The 20,008-nt window shown below is 38.0% G+C and overlaps 1 protein-coding gene across 2 annotated transcripts in view; it reads left to right on the top strand.

Annotated features, from left to right (window-relative positions):
- The window catches only part of LOC136833773 (ataxin-2 homolog), a 283,147-nt gene that overhangs the window by 46,267 nt on the left and 216,872 nt on the right, over positions 1-20,008 (top strand). For both annotated transcript variants that reach the window (XM_067096025.1, XM_067096024.1), the window contains exon 5: positions 8,341-8,516. In XM_067096025.1, the coding sequence (XP_066952126.1) occupies positions 8,341-8,516 (176 nt within the window). The remainder of the gene's footprint in view (positions 1-8,340; positions 8,517-20,008) is intronic.

Here is a 20,008-nt window from a genome sequence, read left to right as displayed (position 1 = left end):
AACAATTGTTTCATAGTGCAACTTATTACACGTTTAAAACTTTTTCACTCTCAATTTTCCTTTCAGTGCAGAATGACCTCTTAGTTCCCAGCGCTTGGCCTTTGGCCTACCGTATATGCCGGCATATAAGGCGACCTTTTGACCTTTAAAAAACCTCCCTCCAAAATGGGGGCTTGAGTATATAATGCAATAATAATGGTAAAAATTAACTACCATCACGACTATCAACACTGTAAACAAACAACTGTAATAATGGTAAAAACCGTTATTACAGTTGATAGATAATTTGAAGTTAAAGGAAGGTAAATCAAGTTAGTCTAACTTTCTTGTTTATGAAACAGCCTTGTTCCTAGTTCCCTGTCATTCTCGACTTACGAGCCTTGTTTACTGTAGCTAATATTTCCTTGGTAGTATTTTATAATAAAACTAAAGGGTTTATAATCAAACTAAAGGGTTTTGTGATATCGATAGTTGCCAGTTATCCTTAATATTGTGATTCTTTCCAATTTTAAAGGAATACATTCATGCGGATCACCAACAGGTATTACTATGCCAATAATGACGTCACAGGCTATTGAGTATTTGTCGTGATGTTTGTTTTCCCTAAGGGAATGCAAAAGTATTTTTTCGTAATGGTGAGCTTTGCCAAAGATTTTAAAATCTTGAAGATACTGTTTTTACACATTTTTTTATATGTTCATTGCAATAAATATTATTTTATTTATATGCCAACCAAGTTTAGCTAAGAGTGTTAATTTAACAAATTTGGGGTCTCTCATACAGCTAATAACATACCTCTAAACCTACATTTTTTCGTGTGAAAATGGGGGCCATCTTATGCACCGCATATATAGTAAATTTGATATTCCATTCAAGTCTCATTGCTGGATTTCCTTTAACAAGGCGTTTGTTGGCGAGCTTAGTTTGATTTATTTGGGATGAATCTTACTATTAAAAATGGCTACATCTTCACGCCGGCAGGCAAGTTGGCATTCAAAAGAAGATTGCTTGGCTGACCTGGATGACTGTCTAATTCATCAAATTCAGTATGGAGACTCCTCGAACTGTGTTAGCAGCCATCGGGGAGAGTGACTTTCTGCTTTTCAATAGACCTGAAGGATGTGCACTTCCAGATTCCAATTCATCCTTCCTCCAGAGAGTTTCTTCACTTCAGCCTGGGGGAGTCAGTTTTCCTATTCAAAGTTTTGTGCTTCAGCCTCTCAACAGCCCCTCAGGTTTTCACGAGAGTATTCACCCTGGTTTCATCGTGGGGGATTTGCCTTCTCAGATATCTCGACGACTGGCTGGTCTTGGCGGAGTCTCAGGAAAAGTTAATCCAAAACAGGGACCATCTTCTTCAGTTTTATCTTCCGTCACGGGCTACAGAGCTGCCTTGAGTGCAGTTTTACAAGTGAAGAATGTCGATCTTTCTTCTTCGTGGGAGATCTCAATGCCTCTCAAGAGCTTTGAGCAGTCTTGTCCTCCAAGAAACCACCCAATTGGGACCTGACTTTAGTGCTGGGCAACCTCACCCGTACCCTGTACGATCCTCTGCGTCATGTGTCAGATAGGAACCTGACGGTTTGCCTGTTGGCTCTGGCCTCCTTGAAGTGAGTTGGTGAACTCCATGGCCTATCCTATGATTGTCAAGCATACACGGGGTTAGACATCCGTAGCCATCGAGTTTGTCCCTGGAATTCCTGGCTAAGATCCAAAACCCCTCTTGTCAGATGACAGATTTGATTCCTTCTTTGTTGATACTAATGACAAACCTAACTTAAACCAGTTCTCTTGTGAGGGAAGCCTGACTAGCTAGAGCAGGGAGGAAATTGCAGCCATTTTCCTTACTTCTCATAGTCGAGCACTTCCAGCCTCCTCATCTTCTCCAGCTTTCTTTTTTGCTTGGCTTGAGAGGAAGTAGTAGTAGTAGTAGTATTTAGTAGTTCAAAGAGTTCCTGTAAGACTAAATGATGGGCTTTCCCATGGCTTAATTGAACACTGCACAAATAGAGTTTGCAAGGATCTCACTGAGTACTCAGTACTCTCACCCAGCCCACTTTCTTAGAAAATAGTTTTGTCCCTGGGTATTCCACTCATGTTTTGCCTGAAATGCACCTGGTTGAGCACAGTTGAGATTCACATGCGACAGTTCTCGTCTTGGTTGTCACCATTACCATGGTATCTGCTTGCCTGCAGTCTTGCTGCTACCTGCCCAGCGTGCAGTTGAATGAATAGCATGTTTAGTTAAAAAAGGGTGCAGGAAGGGGTTACAGCAATGCCAAGTGTGCTTTCCTCATTTAGCAATCAGCAAATAGAGATTTCCTTATGATTCTTTAAAAGAAGAATTTATTTGAGAAACATGACATTGTAATTGAGGGCAGTATTGTAATTAATATATTGCTTGAAATAGCATATGAAAATATCAATCATGACAACGTGACACATCTTTCCTCACGTGTTGGCCAAATCTACATTTACCCTGTGGGGATGGTGAGGAAACAAATATGGTTTTCGGTCAGTATCTTTGTGTTAATTCTTTTCATTAAAGGACCCTTGTGCTTTACAATTGTGACAAACTTTGGTGATATGTAAAATATAAGAAAAAACCAGAAACCTTAATTAAAAGAACACCAGTGGGCCATAATATTGATGAAAATGCAGAATATGTGAAAAAACCTCCAAAATTATGAATGACATGACTTACGAAAGAAAGAGAGTTAACTGGAATTAGTTAATATTTAAACTGATTTAATTTCTGGTTACATACATCCATATATAGTACTGTAGTAACTTATCTCTTAGAAAAGAAGTTTTAACTCTAAACTGCTGTTTATAAGGAAAAGAAAACCAGGAAATACCACACAGGGTTGTAACAAGTCAAAGTCAAAGGAAAGGGCAACCACAATCTGAGAGGTACCTTCAAGAAACGGAAACATGACACCAGCGTAAGGATATTGGTTCGCTTATAGTTCGGCATTACTAACGTAGGAAGTAGGATGAATAGGTTGATAGTGGCTAGGAAATCCTTGCCAGTTATGGGCTCTCCACAGTCTAGGGTGCATGGACCATTATTAGCTGTACTGATTGTATGACATGGTTCTTTGGGTGGTAACGGGAGCAACTGGTGCATGATGCAGAAAGTACCACCACTTTATCTTCAGGTGACCTATACCAGTTCAAAGGTCAGTGTCCTAGTCTGGCAAATGACTCCATTGGTGTTCACAAAAGATCCACCCTGCTTTCAGCTTGGATCTATTTGAATGGTTTACTTTTGCTGGGTTACCTAGTCAGCTGGCTTGTTCTGATGTCCATGGAGGAGTAATTACCTCAGAACAGATCTATTTTTCTCTCCCTCTTTTTTTTTTTTTTTTAAGTCACAACTTGAGTATTGTGATAAATTGGGAGAGTCCTGTCTAAACCCCAAGCTGTAAAATGCCTAGGTATGCTTTACGTTCAACCTCTTGTTTTGGCGTGTCTCCTTTGCCACCTGTCATATTTACAGAAGTTGATCCAGCAATGGTGCACCCTCGGCGCACGCTTCACTGGCAGCTGAAGTGGCTGCCAGTTTGCTCAGTGAGCAGGGAGATCAGAGCAGATCATGCTTGGTTGCTGGACAACTGGAAACTCCTCATGGGAGTTCCCCTGAACACCCATTTCCCAACATGAGTCTGCTCACAGTCACATCAGAGAAGGAAGGCAAATAGTGCTGCTAGCCCTACTATATCAAGACTTTTTGATGAGTTATTTCATGTTGTTGTTGAACAAGTCTGTAATTATGATAAAAGCAGTCAGTTCATGTTAGGGTAGAATTATTAATCTGATGAAACCATGATCATCTTATCAAGAGTAAATGTATTGCACTGAAATTTGGTATATGAAGGTGGTTACTGCAACTTTGTGACAATCCATATGGTGACAGAAGTTTCCTCCCATTCATAAGTTTCCCCAATTATCATTATGAACTTGCTAAGGTATTGTATTTGCATATGAGGCCTCCCTCCCCCCCTGAAAAAAAATGGCTCAAAATATACACAGGGGTCTAATATGTTAAGTTGAGGTATTTGGTAGGGTAATGTTTACTCAGAATCTATAGACTACCATTACTTGTACCTGTCCAAACTCCATAATACTGAAAAATTACCATTATTCAAGAAATCCGTCTGAAATACCATACCATAACATGAACTAACATATTGTCATTTATCAACAATTTTTTTTAGTGGCTTTATTTTTAAATAATTCCCAACATCTTGAACTGAACATTTTATCCTGTGCCCCTAACTCCATTGGTAGTGTGAAGAGTGCTTAAAGACGTTCATTGATACAACAGATGACAGGTATTTACGCACACACACACACACACATTGATGTGTTAGGCAGCACACAAACACATTGGAAGTTAGTGCAGCCACAATTTTTGTGTGTTTACCTCCCCCCTCTCTCTCTCTCCCCTCTCTCTCTCTCTCTCTCTCTCTCTCTTCTCTCTCTCTCTCTCTCTCTCTCTCTCTCTCTCTCTCTCTCTCTCTCTCCTCATTGGGCAAGCGGGTTCCTTTCTCAGCTACCACTCTGTTAGTTGCGAGTTCGAATCTCCGACTGGCCAATGAAGAATAAGAGGAATTTATTTCTGGTGATAGAAATTCATTTCTCGCTATAATGTGGTTTGGATTCAACAATAAGCTGTAGGTCCCGTTGCTAGGTAACCAGTTGGCTCTTAGCCACGTAAAATAAGCCTAATCCTTCAGGCCAACCCTAGGAGAGCTGTTAATCAGCTCAGTGGTCTGGTTAAACTAAGATATACTTAACTTTTTCTCTCTGAGAATTACGTGATCCATACATTTACATGTGCACATACTCAGACTGAAAAATGTATGTAACTACATTACTGGATTTGCGGCTTCACCTATTCGTGGATTTTTCTGTGGAACGTATATCCACATTATTCGTGGAAAATTCTCCTATTCGCAGAATTTTTCATAGAGAAATATTCACTGATAATTGTGTTTTCATATTCTTATGACTACATTTTTCATGATAAAACTATTAAAATGAGCAGTTATAAGCATTTTTAGAGGGGGGTTTTTGGTGTTTAAACTATCAAAATAGGCAGTTATAAGCATTTTTAGAGGGGTGTCAAGTATTCGTGGAATTTAGCTATTCGCAGGGGGTTGGTCCCTATCATCCATGAATCCCGGAGATCGACTGTATTGCACTGTAATAAATGCATTTCAATAAAAGTACTGTACCTTAGTAATTGGGTGGCTTCCTTAAAATGATGCATATGCATATGTATACTTGTGGAGGCTAGCCAGTAGGCCAAGGTTCAGGCATACAGTAGAATTATTAAAGATTTTATTTTGCCATTCTAGTCATATGCTTTGTTTAAGTATATTGTAGTTATGCAGCTGTATATATTTTGATAACACTGAATGCTAGTGAGTAACCACAAATTTTTCTTAATATTCCTCTCTGAATAAGTGAGAGGCAGGTCTTATATGCCCTGTGGTCATACTTACATCAGATACAGTTTAAAATAAACTTCTTGAAGCATAGATGTATTTTTACTAACTATTAGGACTTATAAAGAATTTTAAATTAGAAGTTATACTTTGCGTTAAACACTGAAGGGAAGCAAAAGGCATTATGAAATTATGGTATGTATTTTACTTAACCCTTAAACGCCTACTGGGCGTATCATACGTCGACTAAAATTGTCTGTTGGGTGCCAAGTGGACGTACCATACGTCGACTACAAAAAATTTCAACCTTCGGTCAATCTTTGACTCGACCCGAAATGGTCGAAAACGCAATTGTAAGCTAAAACGCTTACATTCTAGTAATATTCAATCATGTACCTTCATTTTGCAACAAGTTGGAAGTCTCTAGCACAATATTTCAATTTATGGTGAATTTTTTAAAACTTTTTTTTCTTACGCCATGTAACTCGCCGAAAATTTCAGAAATTCTTTAGTCATTTTGTCGTAATTTTTGCACTGTTCTATATTAGCCATTACATAAAGTTTTATATATGAAAATGTGCGCAATTTCATGTACAATACAACAGAAAATAACTCATGGATGTAGCTTTTATCAGTTTTGAAATATTTTTCATATAAATCACGATAACTGCCAAAATTTCAACTTCGGTCAACTTTGACTCGACCGAAATGGTAAAAAACGCAATTGTAAGCTAAAACTCTTACATTCTAGTAATATTCAATCATTTACCTTCATTTTGCAACCAATTGGAAGTCTCTAGCACAATATTTCGATTTATGGTGAATTTTTGAAAAAACTTTTCCTTACGTCCGCGCCAGAAATTCTTTTCGTCACGTCGTAATGTTTGCACTGTTTTATATTAGTCGTTACATAAAGTTTTATATATGAAATGTGTGCAATTTCATGTAGAATACAACAGAAAATAACTCATGGTTGTAGCTTTTACCAGTTTTGAAATATTTTCACATAAATCACGATAACTGCCAAAATTTCAAGCTTGGTCAACTTTAACTTGACCGAAATGGTAAAAAAACGCAATTATAAGCTAAAACTCTTACATTCTAGTAATATTCAATCATGTACCTTCATTTTGCAACAAACTGGAAGTCTCTAGCACAATATTTCGATTTATGGTGAATTTCTGAAAAAACTTTTTCCTTACGTCTGCTTGCATGTAACTCGGCCGAACATCTCAGAAATTCTTTTCGTCATGTTGTCGTAATGTTTGCATCGTTTACATTAGTCGTTGCATAAACTTTTATTTATGAAAATGTCTGCAATTTCATGTAGAATACAACAGAAGATAGCTCATGGTTGTAGCTTTTATCAGTTTTGAAATATTTTCACATAAATCACGATAACTGCCAAAATTTCAACCTTCGGTCAACTTTAACTCGACCGAAATGGTAAAAAAATGCAGTTGTAAGCTAAAAATCTTACATTCTAGTAATATTCAATAGTTTACCTTCATTTTGCAATAAATTGGAAGTCTCTAGCACAGTATTTCGATTTATGGTGAATTTTTGAAAAAAAATTTTCCTTACGACTCTTGTGGTAACTTCCGCCGAACATCTCAGAAATTCTTTCGTCTCGTTGTCGTAATATTTGCACCGTTTTACATTAGTCGTTACATAAAGTTTTATATATGAAAATGTGCGCAATTTCATGTACAATACAACAGAAAATAACTCATGGTTGTAGCTTTATCAGTTTTGAAATATTTTCATATAAATCATGGTAAATAGAAAAAACTCGACTTTCGGTCAACTTTATCTCGACCGAAATGTTCGAAAACTGCAATTGTAAGCTAAAACACTTACAGTCTAGTAATACTAAATCAATTAGCTTCATTTTTCAACAAACGGGAAGTCTCTAGCACAATATTTCGATTTATGGTGAATTTTTTAAAACATTTTTTACATCCGCGTTATTGAATTCATGCATCATTTTGTGATAATATTTTCTGTGTTGCTTTGATCGTTTTACAATTTGTTATATACCAAAATCATTGCAATTTAGTGTACAATACAACTAAAAAAAATTAACTCTTTAGCTTTAACCGTTTTGCTTACAGCGCGATTTGTATACAATTATATAAGAGGGTTTTTTTTCGCTGTCATATATTCCAATATTTATATATGATAATGATATTTTTTTTAATTTCTGATGGTTGCATACTAAACTTCAGGCAATGACAAAAAAAGGAGCCAAAAATGAACTGTTAATCTTAAAAACTAAGCGTGCTGTGATTTTTTGAAAAAAACTTTTTTTCCGCTTCGGCGCTAACTCACCGAACGCTGCCGGCATACGGGAGACGTTTTTGTAAATAAAGGCTCGGCGTTTAAGGGTTAATATAATTGTATTGGATATCTTTGTCTCAGCAGGAAAAGAAGAATGCAGGTTAAGACCCGCCATATTTTTATGTGCGGCACTTTTCGTTGTTTCTTCATAACACTTTCAAGCCTAAAAGTCATTATAGTATTTTAATAGTTAAAAGGTTATACAATTATTATCTGGATATCTGTGTTGGAAGGAGCAGACTTATTTCACAATTTTTATTAAATTTGTTAATTATAGGCACTTTTTAAGAAGCATTGGTTCAAGTACATTAAAATAGCAACAGTCAGTTCTGCTGTGGTATAGGCTTGTAAATCAGCAAATTTCATAATCATGATCCTCCCTCTCCAGTCATTAATTTCCTACTTTTTAATGATGTACTTTGTAAGCTGTCATAGAATAGATGTACTTTGTAAGCTGTCACAGAATATGTCTTCAGGTGCAGTCGTGTTTGTTATTAACAATTAAAACTTGAAGACATCCAGTATTTTCATCTTTCTTTTTCAGACCAAGTTCAAGTTAAGGATCAAATAAATATGCAAAGAAATCAGAGAGGTGGTAAACATCGAGGTCGAGGAGGACCACCACCACAAATGAGGGGAGCAATGAGAGGTGGTCAAAGGGGTGGTCGAGGCGGCATGGTCCCTCCTTATGGATGGCCAGGTCCCAGAGGGTCTGCCCCTGTAAGTAGATTTGATTTTTTAAAATTTATGGTTAATTACATTTACAGTATATTTATATCCTTAATGTGCCAAAGCTTGCATGCCAGTTCCAGTATAAATATGGCCAGCATGAAGAGCCATCATGCAAAATAAAATGGGTTCTGAATTAATTGGGTTATATGGTCAAACAGGAATATTATTTGTCACTGAAAAGTATGTTGGTGATACAATAATTAATAGAAAATCATTCTTAAAATGGAGGGTAGTGCCTGTCATTGCATCTCACATGGTGCACTGTAAGCATTACTAAAAGGTGTTAGCAGTGTCCTTTCATTCCCTATCAGTACCTACTTTTTTAGTTATTTTGTATACCACAACTACTGCTTCCTTTCTTCACCAACCATTGTAACTGTTACTTCCAAGGGCAATTGTGGGGTTTTCTCCTAGTTTCACTTTAGACCTTTGAATTCGTCACTTTTACTTTTGAACTGCCCAGTCTTGTTTTCTAACAATCTCAAACTCCCTCTTTTCAGGGTGTTAATCACAGAATGGTCAAATGTGCTCCAGTGCTTGAAAACCTGATTTTCATAAAATCAAATAAAAAATATCTCTCTCTCTCTCTCTCTCTCTCTCTCTCTCTCTCTCTCTCTCTCTCTCTCTCTCTCTCTACAGATAAAGGTAAGCAACCCCCAAATTCATGGTTTTCCTTTTTTTTTTTTTTTTTCTTTTGAGAGAGAGAGAGCAAGCACATGCACATGCACACAGTAAATGTATAGTTTGTCCTTATGCAATGCACCCACGTATTTATAGACATGCACTCATAAGTAGACTGAAAATTATATATATATAACCCTACATAACTGTATTAGGTACAGTGCTGTACTGTTTTGAATAATGCCAATAAAGGCACTGTACATGAGAGAGAGAGAAAGTAGGGGTGCCCATAGTAAGTCCAGAGTTTATCTGCATGTGTTGCATTGTGTAACTATATATACATGCACATGTACAGAGAGAAAGCAAACAGTAAGTGCATAGTATATCTTAACATGATACACCTTATTTAGCCTGAGGGATGTTGCCAAGGAGTCCCTGGACACCTTTTGGGACTGTGGTGGCTGCTCAGACAAGTTGTGTAGGCATCCAGCTCCAATCGGGCAGGAAAGTTTCTTGTGAGAGTACTTAGTCTGAGTAACTGGTCTCTCTCCCCTTCCATTTTTCTCTCCTAATGGAGGCTTTTTTCAGGAAAAAAAAATGGGCCTTCAACACCAGGAAATATATGATCTTTGCCTCCACTGAGGGCCATTTGGATGAAACAACAGAAGAGACTTAATTCTCCAGTAAGTGGATCCCATACCACATCATCAGAGATTTTCAAATACCTGTCAGAGCATTATTTATCGATATATTTGTTCCAGATCTGAATAACGAGATACCATTCTTTGACCTCAGTGAAAACTGTCGCCTGCCTTTACTGAATATTGACTTCTCAGAAGATGTGATTAAAAAAGAAATAGGCTCTCAAAGAATCAGCTTTGTAACTGGACCAGGCCACTTTCCAGCAATGCCATTGAAATCATGCAAAATAACTAAGAAAAGACTCTCTCTCCTATGCTAATAATCATTCACAAAAAATGACATTAGAAAAATCTTCAAGCATGCAGTCACATGTCCAGCACTAAAGCCAAACAGCAAAAGGTTCCTCCCAAAATGATATCAGTGTATTCAGTATCACTAATATTCCACAAAAAAATTTGAGAAAATTATGGTGGGAATAATTATCAGACATCTGAACGATAAAAATCTAGTCCCACAACCAAATGTCTTAATACAAAGGAGATTGCATTATGACAGGTAATCAGTCAGAATCGGTAATCAGAGACCTAGGATTGGGCAGTGAAATTGGCACTATCTATCTCGACTTCGCCAAGGCTTTTGACAAGCTGATCACTATACTTGGTAACAAGTTAAAATACAAGATAGTTGGTCATGCTGTAAGGGCTTTTTCTTTTACATAATTGGTGCAGAATGATGGAAACAAATTTAGAGGTTACTAAATGAAACTCTGACTTTCCTTAACCTAATTTATTACCTAAACCTACAGAACAGAAACTTAATCTAATCTTAATACTGTAGTTCACCAAAACTTATCCTAACTTCAATCTTAATACAATAGTTTTCCCACAAGTATCAAAAGAACCTTAACCTAATTTATCAATCTTAATACTATAGTTTTCCCACAACTATCAAAAGAACGTTAACCTAATTTATCAATCTTAATACTATAGTTTTCCCACTACTATCTAAAGAACCTTAACCTAATTTATCAATCTTAATACTATAGTTTTCCCACTACTATCTAAAGAACCTTAACCTAATTTATCAATCTTAAAATTATAGTTTTCTCAGACTTTTTCTTCAGAGTGGGAGTTAGCTTGCTCAACATCAGCCGTTCTTATTTCGTTGATATCCTTCTTCCTACTGGAGAGATCAACACCTAGTTTTTATTCCAACTGCTGTTGAACCGTCTTTGCTGAAAGTGTGTCGAGATGGCACCTTTTAGGATTTAGCGTCATGTACGGAGGAACGGGAGAAAGGTGGCCTGACCAGGTGCTTTTGTTTCTGCAGTCTGGCAGGTCTGGCAGCTTCACGTTCTCTCCCTATGTTCTCACTCCTTTGCGTTATTTCTTCCTCTATTTGCAACTGCTCTTCTAATTGTTCCTTTTTTTTGAGTAATTCTTTTGCTGTTGTTTCATTGTCCTATTCATAATATTCTAATCCCTTGTTCTCTGAAGGAAAATCTCTGTTCTTATGTTTGCACTTCTTTGATTTCTTGCTCTCTGTATCAGGTAAAGGGAACCCCTCTCTCTACCCTAACACACGCAAGCAAACTGCAAGTAAAACATAGAAAAAACATGAATACTCAGACGATCATATACTAGCAAACACACAAAATAAATATAATAAAAAAACACAAACGAAACAATATATAATGGTTTCAAAACACAAACCTCATGACACAAACCCAAACTTCTAAATGCCATCACTCTCCCTCTTACTAAAATGAAGGAAATCCTATTTCCATTTGTTTATCAAAATCCCTTTCTCACCACCCATTCCCACTCTGGGACTGGACCTTGACCCAGCCTTGGTTCCGAACCATTCATACCAACCTCATTCAAATTCTGGAGACTTATGTCCGCTTCAATCTCTCAAACATCTGATATAGCTCTTATCATCTCTTCCACACACTCTTTTATTTCCACTACGCTCCATCTCAAGTTATCCAAAACCCCCGCTCACACTCCCTAGTGCTGTTAACTTTTTCTCACTCACACTCGCTCCCACACTTACTCTTTCAACACCTTCACTCAAAGGAAACACACACATAGTACGTACTGTCTTTCTCACGACTCGGTGTTGTTTCCAACCCATCCAAATCTTGCGTATCTTCATCCACATTCCTTGTACTCACCAAGTTCACCCTTGCACATTCCACTCAAACCTCTCAAAATCAATTACACCTTCATTCACACTACCACCAAACAATGCGGCAAGGGTATTTTCACTTCTCACTCTTACTGACTTCTCAAACCCCTCAAAATCAAACAACCCATCACGCATACTTTCTCCAAACAACCTAGCAAACGTATACTTTTTCTTTCTACATCTCCTTTTAGACCTTCTTTTATTTTCCACCAACACTAGCTGTTTATCTCCCCAATTTATATCTTCTATTTCATCACTCTTCTTTTCCTTCTCCTCCCTTGACAATTTTGTGATGGGGTGCTCTTTTATGTATTTTGGTAGTTTTCTCAATCTTCTCAATTGATTATAGTGTGCTCCTATTACCTTTACATTCCCTTCTTCATTCCTGTCTTCTAACATATAACTCAACCCATTTGACCGCACTGTTTTCACTACATACGGACCTTCATAGTTCTCACGTATCTTACTCACTGTCAGTATTCCTTTCTCAACCACTTCCTTCAACACCTTATCTCCTACTTTGAAACTCTCAAACCTTTCATTCTGCTGCTTCCGCATATCCCGCTCTTCTTCATTCAAATCCAACCTCACTCATATACCTCATAATTCATCACATATTCACTCAGAGGCATGTCAGCTCTTCGTTGGGCGAGTCGGTAGAGCTGTGGCCTAACACTCGGTAGGCCCGATAGAAATTCATATCTCGCTATAATGTGGTTCGGATTCCACAGTAAGCTGTAGGTCCCGTTGCTAAGTAATCAGTTGGTTCTTAGCCACGTAAAATAAGTCTAATCCTTCGGGCCAGCCCTAGGGAGCTGTTAATCAGCTCAGTGGTCTGGTTAAATTAAGGTATACTTAGTACTTCTCAATCATTCAACATTTATGACATCTTACTCAGTCCGTATAGTTTGTTTCTACTCAGTCCTTTTAGTTTGTCTTGCCAACCCATTCGCACTTGGCGTGTATGGGGTTGTTACTATATGCTCGATACCCCTCTCTCTCAACATTTGCTGAAACAGTCTATGAACAAACTCTGGTCCATTATCACTAACATTCTTACCAGCTTCCTCACACATGTAGGCAACAAGACCACACTGAACATTCTAACTAGTTTTATTCTTCACAGCTGCACAACTCACAAACTTACTCTTATGATCTACCGTAACAGCCACTCCTACTCTTATGATCTACCATAACAGCCACTCCTACATTTCCTCTTGCAGTTACCAGCAAAGTTCCACAATTAATTGCCACTAACTCAAATGGTTCTTTCATACTCAACTTCAAAACAGGGGGCTAGCATACACTCTCTGATATTTTCCCTTCTGACATTCTTCACACTTAACTGCCACATCCATACAAATCTTCCTCAAACATGGGGCAGACATTCACTCATTCATACACTCGATTTACTTAAACTTCCCCATGTGCCCATATGCCTCATGGACTAACATACACATCCCTACTGTCCTACTCATTGAGAACATTAGAACATTTATTAACTCTCCCATCCCCTCTCTTGCAAAATACACCACTCCTTCACACAACACAAATCTTTCAGCACACTGCTTCCATTTACTCAACAACAAAGGCCATCTCTTATGTACTCTGTCTCTAATACACCTCTTTAATTCACTCACTATCTAACACTTCTGCTGCATCTCTCAACATCCTCTATTGTTAGCAATTCATTCTCTGTCTTGTCCAACTCCACTATATCCAAACCAGACGACTTACTGCCTCACTTTGAATTTTCCCTATCACAGCCTCATCTTTCAACAAAACTCATTTCCCAACATCCACTACCATTCCATTCTTCCTTAAAAAATCCATCACAAACAGGAAACAATACAGCATTTGCTTCTCTCCTAGGACCACAAAACATGCATCCACCTCAAACTCTCCCAACTTTACCTTCAACCTTACCTCCATCCATCCAACTGATCCTCCTGTATTACCTCGTATTAACACATTTAACGCTTTCCTTGTAACACTCCAGTTAACTCTCTCAACATCCCTAGTCACACATGCGTTCACCAACAATATTTGTGCTCCTGTGTCAACCAAACCACAGTACTCTCCTCCACTGATATCCACTCCCACAATCATTATTTCCCTCTTGTGTATACACTGACACTTGTCTCTTCCACCAACCAAACACCCTTCACTTCCCTCCTTACTATCATCTTCCACTTCCAACAACTTCTTGATGTTCTCTCTTCAACATTTTCCTCCTCACTCTTCCTTTCACAGCTCTTCTCTACAGTCCAGTTATAGTGTACCCCACTCAAACACTGCAGATGCAAGTCACACTCACTCTTTTTCACTCCCTCATGCCGATACAATATAGGTATCTCACCCCCAGCATGTATGGACTCAACCACCTTACACTACATACTCACTGCCACCAAAACCTGAAATGGGGCTACTCCAGGACACATTATAGCCCTCAAGCTCTTCCGATACCGCACCACATTTGACACTCCCAAACATCCAGGCTTCTTGCAAATCTCCTCAATCACCTCCACCCTCAGTTCATTCACACCTGCAGGCACCTGCACCTTCAAACCTTCATCTACCAAGTCATTCAGTTCATACCAGACACTTTCAAACATAGAGTTACTCTCATGTACTACTACCAATTCTCTCAGCTGATACTCTGGTCTTATGTCTTTCATTTTCTTCTTTCCCCTCCCCAGGTAGTTTAGATATGTCCGCAACAATATTCCTTTAACCTGGGATATATTCTACCACAAAATCAAAGTCACTCAAATCCTCTACTGTTCGTGCAATGCTAGCATCCATTCTCTTTATTTTTTGCAGAGACTCTAGAGGTTGATGATCTGTACACACTACAAACCTCACTCTGTACAAAAATGGTTGCAGTGCTCTCACACAAATTTGCAGCACAGCCAATTCTCTCTCAATAGTAGAATATTTTTGCTCTGCAGAACTAAACACCTTGATGACATATGCTATTACTCTGTTTCTTTCAATTCCTTTCACCACTTGCTTCTGCATCAAACATCCAAAACATCCAACCATCAACACTCCACTCGCATCCGTATACACTTCTAACTTACTGGTTCCTCACTATAGCCAGGGTAAACCAACTCCACATCTGTCACCATTTCCTCTTTCAATTTCTCGAACGTTTTCACCATCCTCTCATCCCACCTCATAACTTTACTCTTCTTACAGATTGTCCATTCTGACAATGGTTTTGCAATTCTCTAACAATCTTCCACAAACTTCCTTCCAAACTCAATCAGTCTCAAAATCCACGCATCTCTTGAATGGTCCTGGGTCAAGGGAAATTTATCACTTTCTCCACAAGCGTTTCTGCCTTTCGTACACCAGACTCACTCATGTAATGACCCAAAAACTCCACCTCTTCCAAGAACCACTCACAGTTATTAATTTTGACTTTCACCCCCACTTCTTCTAACTACTTCAACACTGCTCGCACCAATCTCTTGTGCTCTTCTGCAGTCTTAATCATCACCAAAATGTTGTCAAGAAACACCAACACATTCTCACAGGGAAAGCCACTCGGTACCACATTCATCGCTTTCTGAAACACAGCTGGCGCCTTAGCCAGTTGAAAACTGAGATTACAGAACTGATACTGCTTTTTCGTTGTCGAGAAAGCAGTTATTGGCCAACAATCCTCTGTCACTGGCATCTGATAATACCCCCTTACTAGGTCCACTTTGCTTAAAACTTTCATCCTATGTGTACTGTACACACAGTCAGACACCACATACATAGGGAATCTTTCTTTCATTGTCACTTCATTTGCTCTTCGATAATCATTACACATTCTCAGTCTCCCATCAGGCTTTCTTACCAGCATAATTGGACTATTCCAAGCACTCTTACTGGGTTCAGTTACTCCTATCCTTTCTAATTCCTCACATTGTTCTTCAGTCTCTCGTGTTACCTGAGACAGGAAATGTTCGGGGGTTTGATAAATCGGTATCATCAGTCAGTCGAATACAGAACTCCGGCAATCTAGCTGTCCCAAAGTCCTCATCACCTTGACTTAACACACCCTTTCTTTCTCATGACAACTAAACACTTACTCTTTATTTTGCTCGCTCAACTTCTCATTCAATTTCACCTTTTCCCTAAGCTTTTGTTTACTCCACTCTTTTTACTTTTCCCTTTAGGCCATCACATCATATCCCTTAACATGTTTATCATTACTCAAATTGACCACACTTCTTAAGCTTCCCAACAATCTATCACCCAGATTTATGCCTCTCCACATTTTCTTTTTCACATCCCCACACACCTGCACACATCTTTGGAGCCTTGATATCCATAATTCCATCAAACACATGCGCGACCTGCCTTATCTCATAACACGCAGATCTACCATCCAACACGAACATTTCACCCAAACTTTTTTGTGTTGACCCCAACATTCATTCTCTGCCTGACTTTCACACTCCACACACTCCCCAAACCTCTCGGCAATTGTATGTCCTCCATTGCACACACCTCCACTCCAGAAATTTACTTTTCCATCCTCCTCCACATACAGCTTCACACTAGTTTCACTCCGCATTTGTGTCTCTATCAGTTCTCGCTCCAGGTATACTTTTATCCTGCTTTTCTTCAAAAATGCATACCCCAGCAACGTATCATTACCTCTCATTCACTCTATCCACAATGTAAAAATCATCTTCCTCCAATCTTATTCCTGCACTAGTGGGTGGAACTGGTCACCTACACAGATGTGCGAAGAGTTACCCACAAAATTTTGAATTCAAGCTGCCATGCAAAGTGAACTAATAGCTAAGTAATTACAGTACTTGGTAAATATGTATAAAACTTTATTTTATTATGAAAATGTCATTTTTAAATTAATTTGTATTTTTCATAGCTAACAAACCTGCAGTCTTAACATTTACTGCCCACCTCTACCACCCCTCTTTTAGTTAACCATGGGATGGAAGAAAACTAAATACGTCATGGGGTTGCAGATTAGGTCATTTCCTGCTTCCTCCCTCATCCCTGTGACTGATGCCAGATGCTACCAGTGACTTGCATAAACAATTCCTATTGGTGTCCAGCTAGCACCAAAAGATTTATCGTAATGTTAAGACCACAGGTTTGTTAGCTATGAAAAATTAATGTTAAAATTTGTCATTTTTAAATTAGTCTAATTGTAGACAGCCAACTTGGATTTCATAATGAAAGATCATACTAAGCCAACTTTTTAGATTTCTTCATTGATATGTTACCACAAATGATTAAAGTAGCAGACATACCCTGTCTGGGTTTCCAGATGTCATTTGACAAGGTGCCACATAAAAGCTTGACAAAAGTAATAAGTGCCGGTATAATAGAGGAAGTGGGATAACGGCTAGAAAATTGTTTAGGTAACAGAAAACAGAGTTTTTGTCAGTGGGACCTTCTTTCACTTGGTGTGCCTCAAGGTTTTATGCCTTGTGTGTTGCTACTATAATTATTATGTAAAAGAAACTTAGGCTTGGGTATGACCAGTAACACATGAGTTTTCTAATGACACAAATAGCTATCAGTGCTGATAGTGTTACAGTAATAAAACAGTTGCAGGAAGACTTGAAGAAATGTCAGTGAAATGGATGATGCTGTCTAACTTATAAAAATGAAGTGTCATAAGTTATGAAAATGCAAATGCTAGCTGTAATCAACCTGGCAAGGAGATAGTTGTCATGAAGAAGGAGACTGAGGAGTCATTACAGTCCAACCTCTTAAATTCGGGAAATTTGGGACCAGGCTTATTGCAAGCTAATTCCACATACAAATGGCCTAGTTGCCAACTTAGCCTACTACTTGGCTAAGATCTGACACCACGTTTTATAATTTTATTTCTCATGTGTTTTCACTTTATAAGAATTCAGACAAATGATTCTCTAACCAAAAAATTATTTGGATTAAGAGATGTATTTATAAACAATCATCCACCTCCTTTCCCAATTAAAGTAAACCCCCCGGATGCATACCACATCCCACCGCGAATAGCTAGAACCCGCAAGTACTTAGAACCCTTCTAAAAACACCTAGAACTGCCTATTTTGAGAGTTTAACCACAAAAAAAAAAAATGCTAAAAATGCTTATACAGTACAGGTATTATCCTACTTACGATGGGGTTAGGTTCCAAAAAAACCTGTCGTTTGTTGGAAAAAACTTATCTTGAATATAGCCTAGCCTACACTAGGGTATTCGGTACCATGCATACATGTATGGTAGCCTACCCTACAATATAAAGTATACTCTATACATACACGGTATAATGATTATTAATATCAGCTAATTCTGGAGGTTCATGCAGAGTGACTTATGGTTATTCAATACAAAGAGAAATTGAATAACAAATAAGAATTAGCTTAGCCTACACTATGGTATACCGTAGGCATATACGGTAGCGTAGCCTACATTATACTGTACTCTATACAGGCAGTCCCCGGTTAATGGCGATCCGGTTTTATGGCATTTGTCTAGTGACGAAAATCGGCAATTTTCATCACCGAAAATTGCTGATTTCCGCTTACTGCAGCCGATAATTGGGTATTGGCGCTGATACATACCTAACAGAGGCGCTGATAACCGAAAATCGGCGCTTTTTGGTGCCAAAAAGCGCCGGAAATTGCCGATTTTCGATTAGTGGCGATTTTCGGTTATCATCACGCCCTAGAATGGAACCCTGCCGATAACCGAGGACTGTCTGTATTCACATATCGTATTATAAAAACATTAACATAACGAATATGCATCTTTTCCATGGATCTTTAAAATGCTATGCCTTAATTCACTGTATCCAATAATATTGTATATATTCTTATATTGCTTTTGTATTATAAACTGCGATCAATGTTTTGGTTTGGAAATCAATTACACATTAAGTTTATTTCACCCCATTTAACTCAGTTCAGAGTGCTTTTTTTGCTTCTAGTTAGCATAAATGAATCTCTAGATACTTTATTTATATGGGCAAGGTTATTTTTCGTTATACTGTACGAAGTTTATACTGTACGAAGTGTTTTTAAGTCGAAATATAACTTATATATGTCTCATGAAATTAATTTAGTATTTTTTCGTTAATAGATGACGTTAGCCGTTTTGGGGGCGTTTGTTTTGTGTAAAAAAATGAAGATTCCGTTTGCTATTTTCACTTGATTTCATCATAATACGAGCTTTACGTATTTATTGTTTACCAGCGTAAAAATAGCCGTAATGCATTCTTTCATGCCCAGTAGTTTTGATTAAAATACTTAATCTCCAATTTTAATTATGGTCAAGTTTTATCTGTGTTGCTGATGCACAATAATTTATAGTCATTAGCAGCTTCAACATTGTTTTCTCAGCTTCAGCTACAACTTGCAGATAAATTTAGCAGTATATTCATTGATAAACAAAAAAGCAGTTTCTTGGTCGGTTGTTTATGGCTGTATGCATTTACTCAGGAGAATAACGTTACTAACAGTACTTTTATCATTTTCTGTTACTTTTTTAACTAGAAGATGGGATAAAGAGTTGGAGGAAAAGAAGGTGGTCTATTGTAAGTTGGTCTTTCTCGCTGCTTGGTTGTACGCTGCTGCCTGCACCCGCAGGAAATTTAAAAATATCTTATAAATATTGTTGTATTGGTATTAATTGCTTACCCCATTGAAAAATCGAATTATCTTAAGGTAAACTATTTTAACTCGAGCATTACCTGAGTATTTTAATAGTTTTATCACAACAAGTGCATTTAGTCATGAAAATGAGATGAAAATACAGTAATTAGTGAATATTTCTCAGTAAAAAACACTGAATGGGTGGATTTTCAGCAAGTAATGCATATACATGTTCCATAGAGAAATCTGCGAATAGACGAGTCCGCGAATCGTGAGACCGCGAATATGGGGGGTTTACTGTAGAGCTAGAAGATTGAGTCGCTAAATATAAATACAGTGAACCCCTGTATTCGCAGGGGATCGTCCCACACCCCCGTGAATAGGTCAAACCATGAATGCTTAAAACCCCTCTAAAA

This window comes from Macrobrachium rosenbergii, chromosome 52 (genome assembly GCF_040412425.1).
Source record: "Macrobrachium rosenbergii isolate ZJJX-2024 chromosome 52, ASM4041242v1, whole genome shotgun sequence".
Taxonomy (NCBI): Eukaryota; Metazoa; Arthropoda; class Malacostraca; order Decapoda; family Palaemonidae; genus Macrobrachium; species Macrobrachium rosenbergii.
The sequence above is the reverse complement of the archived record's forward strand: the minus strand, read 5'-3'. Positions and strand labels throughout refer to the sequence as shown.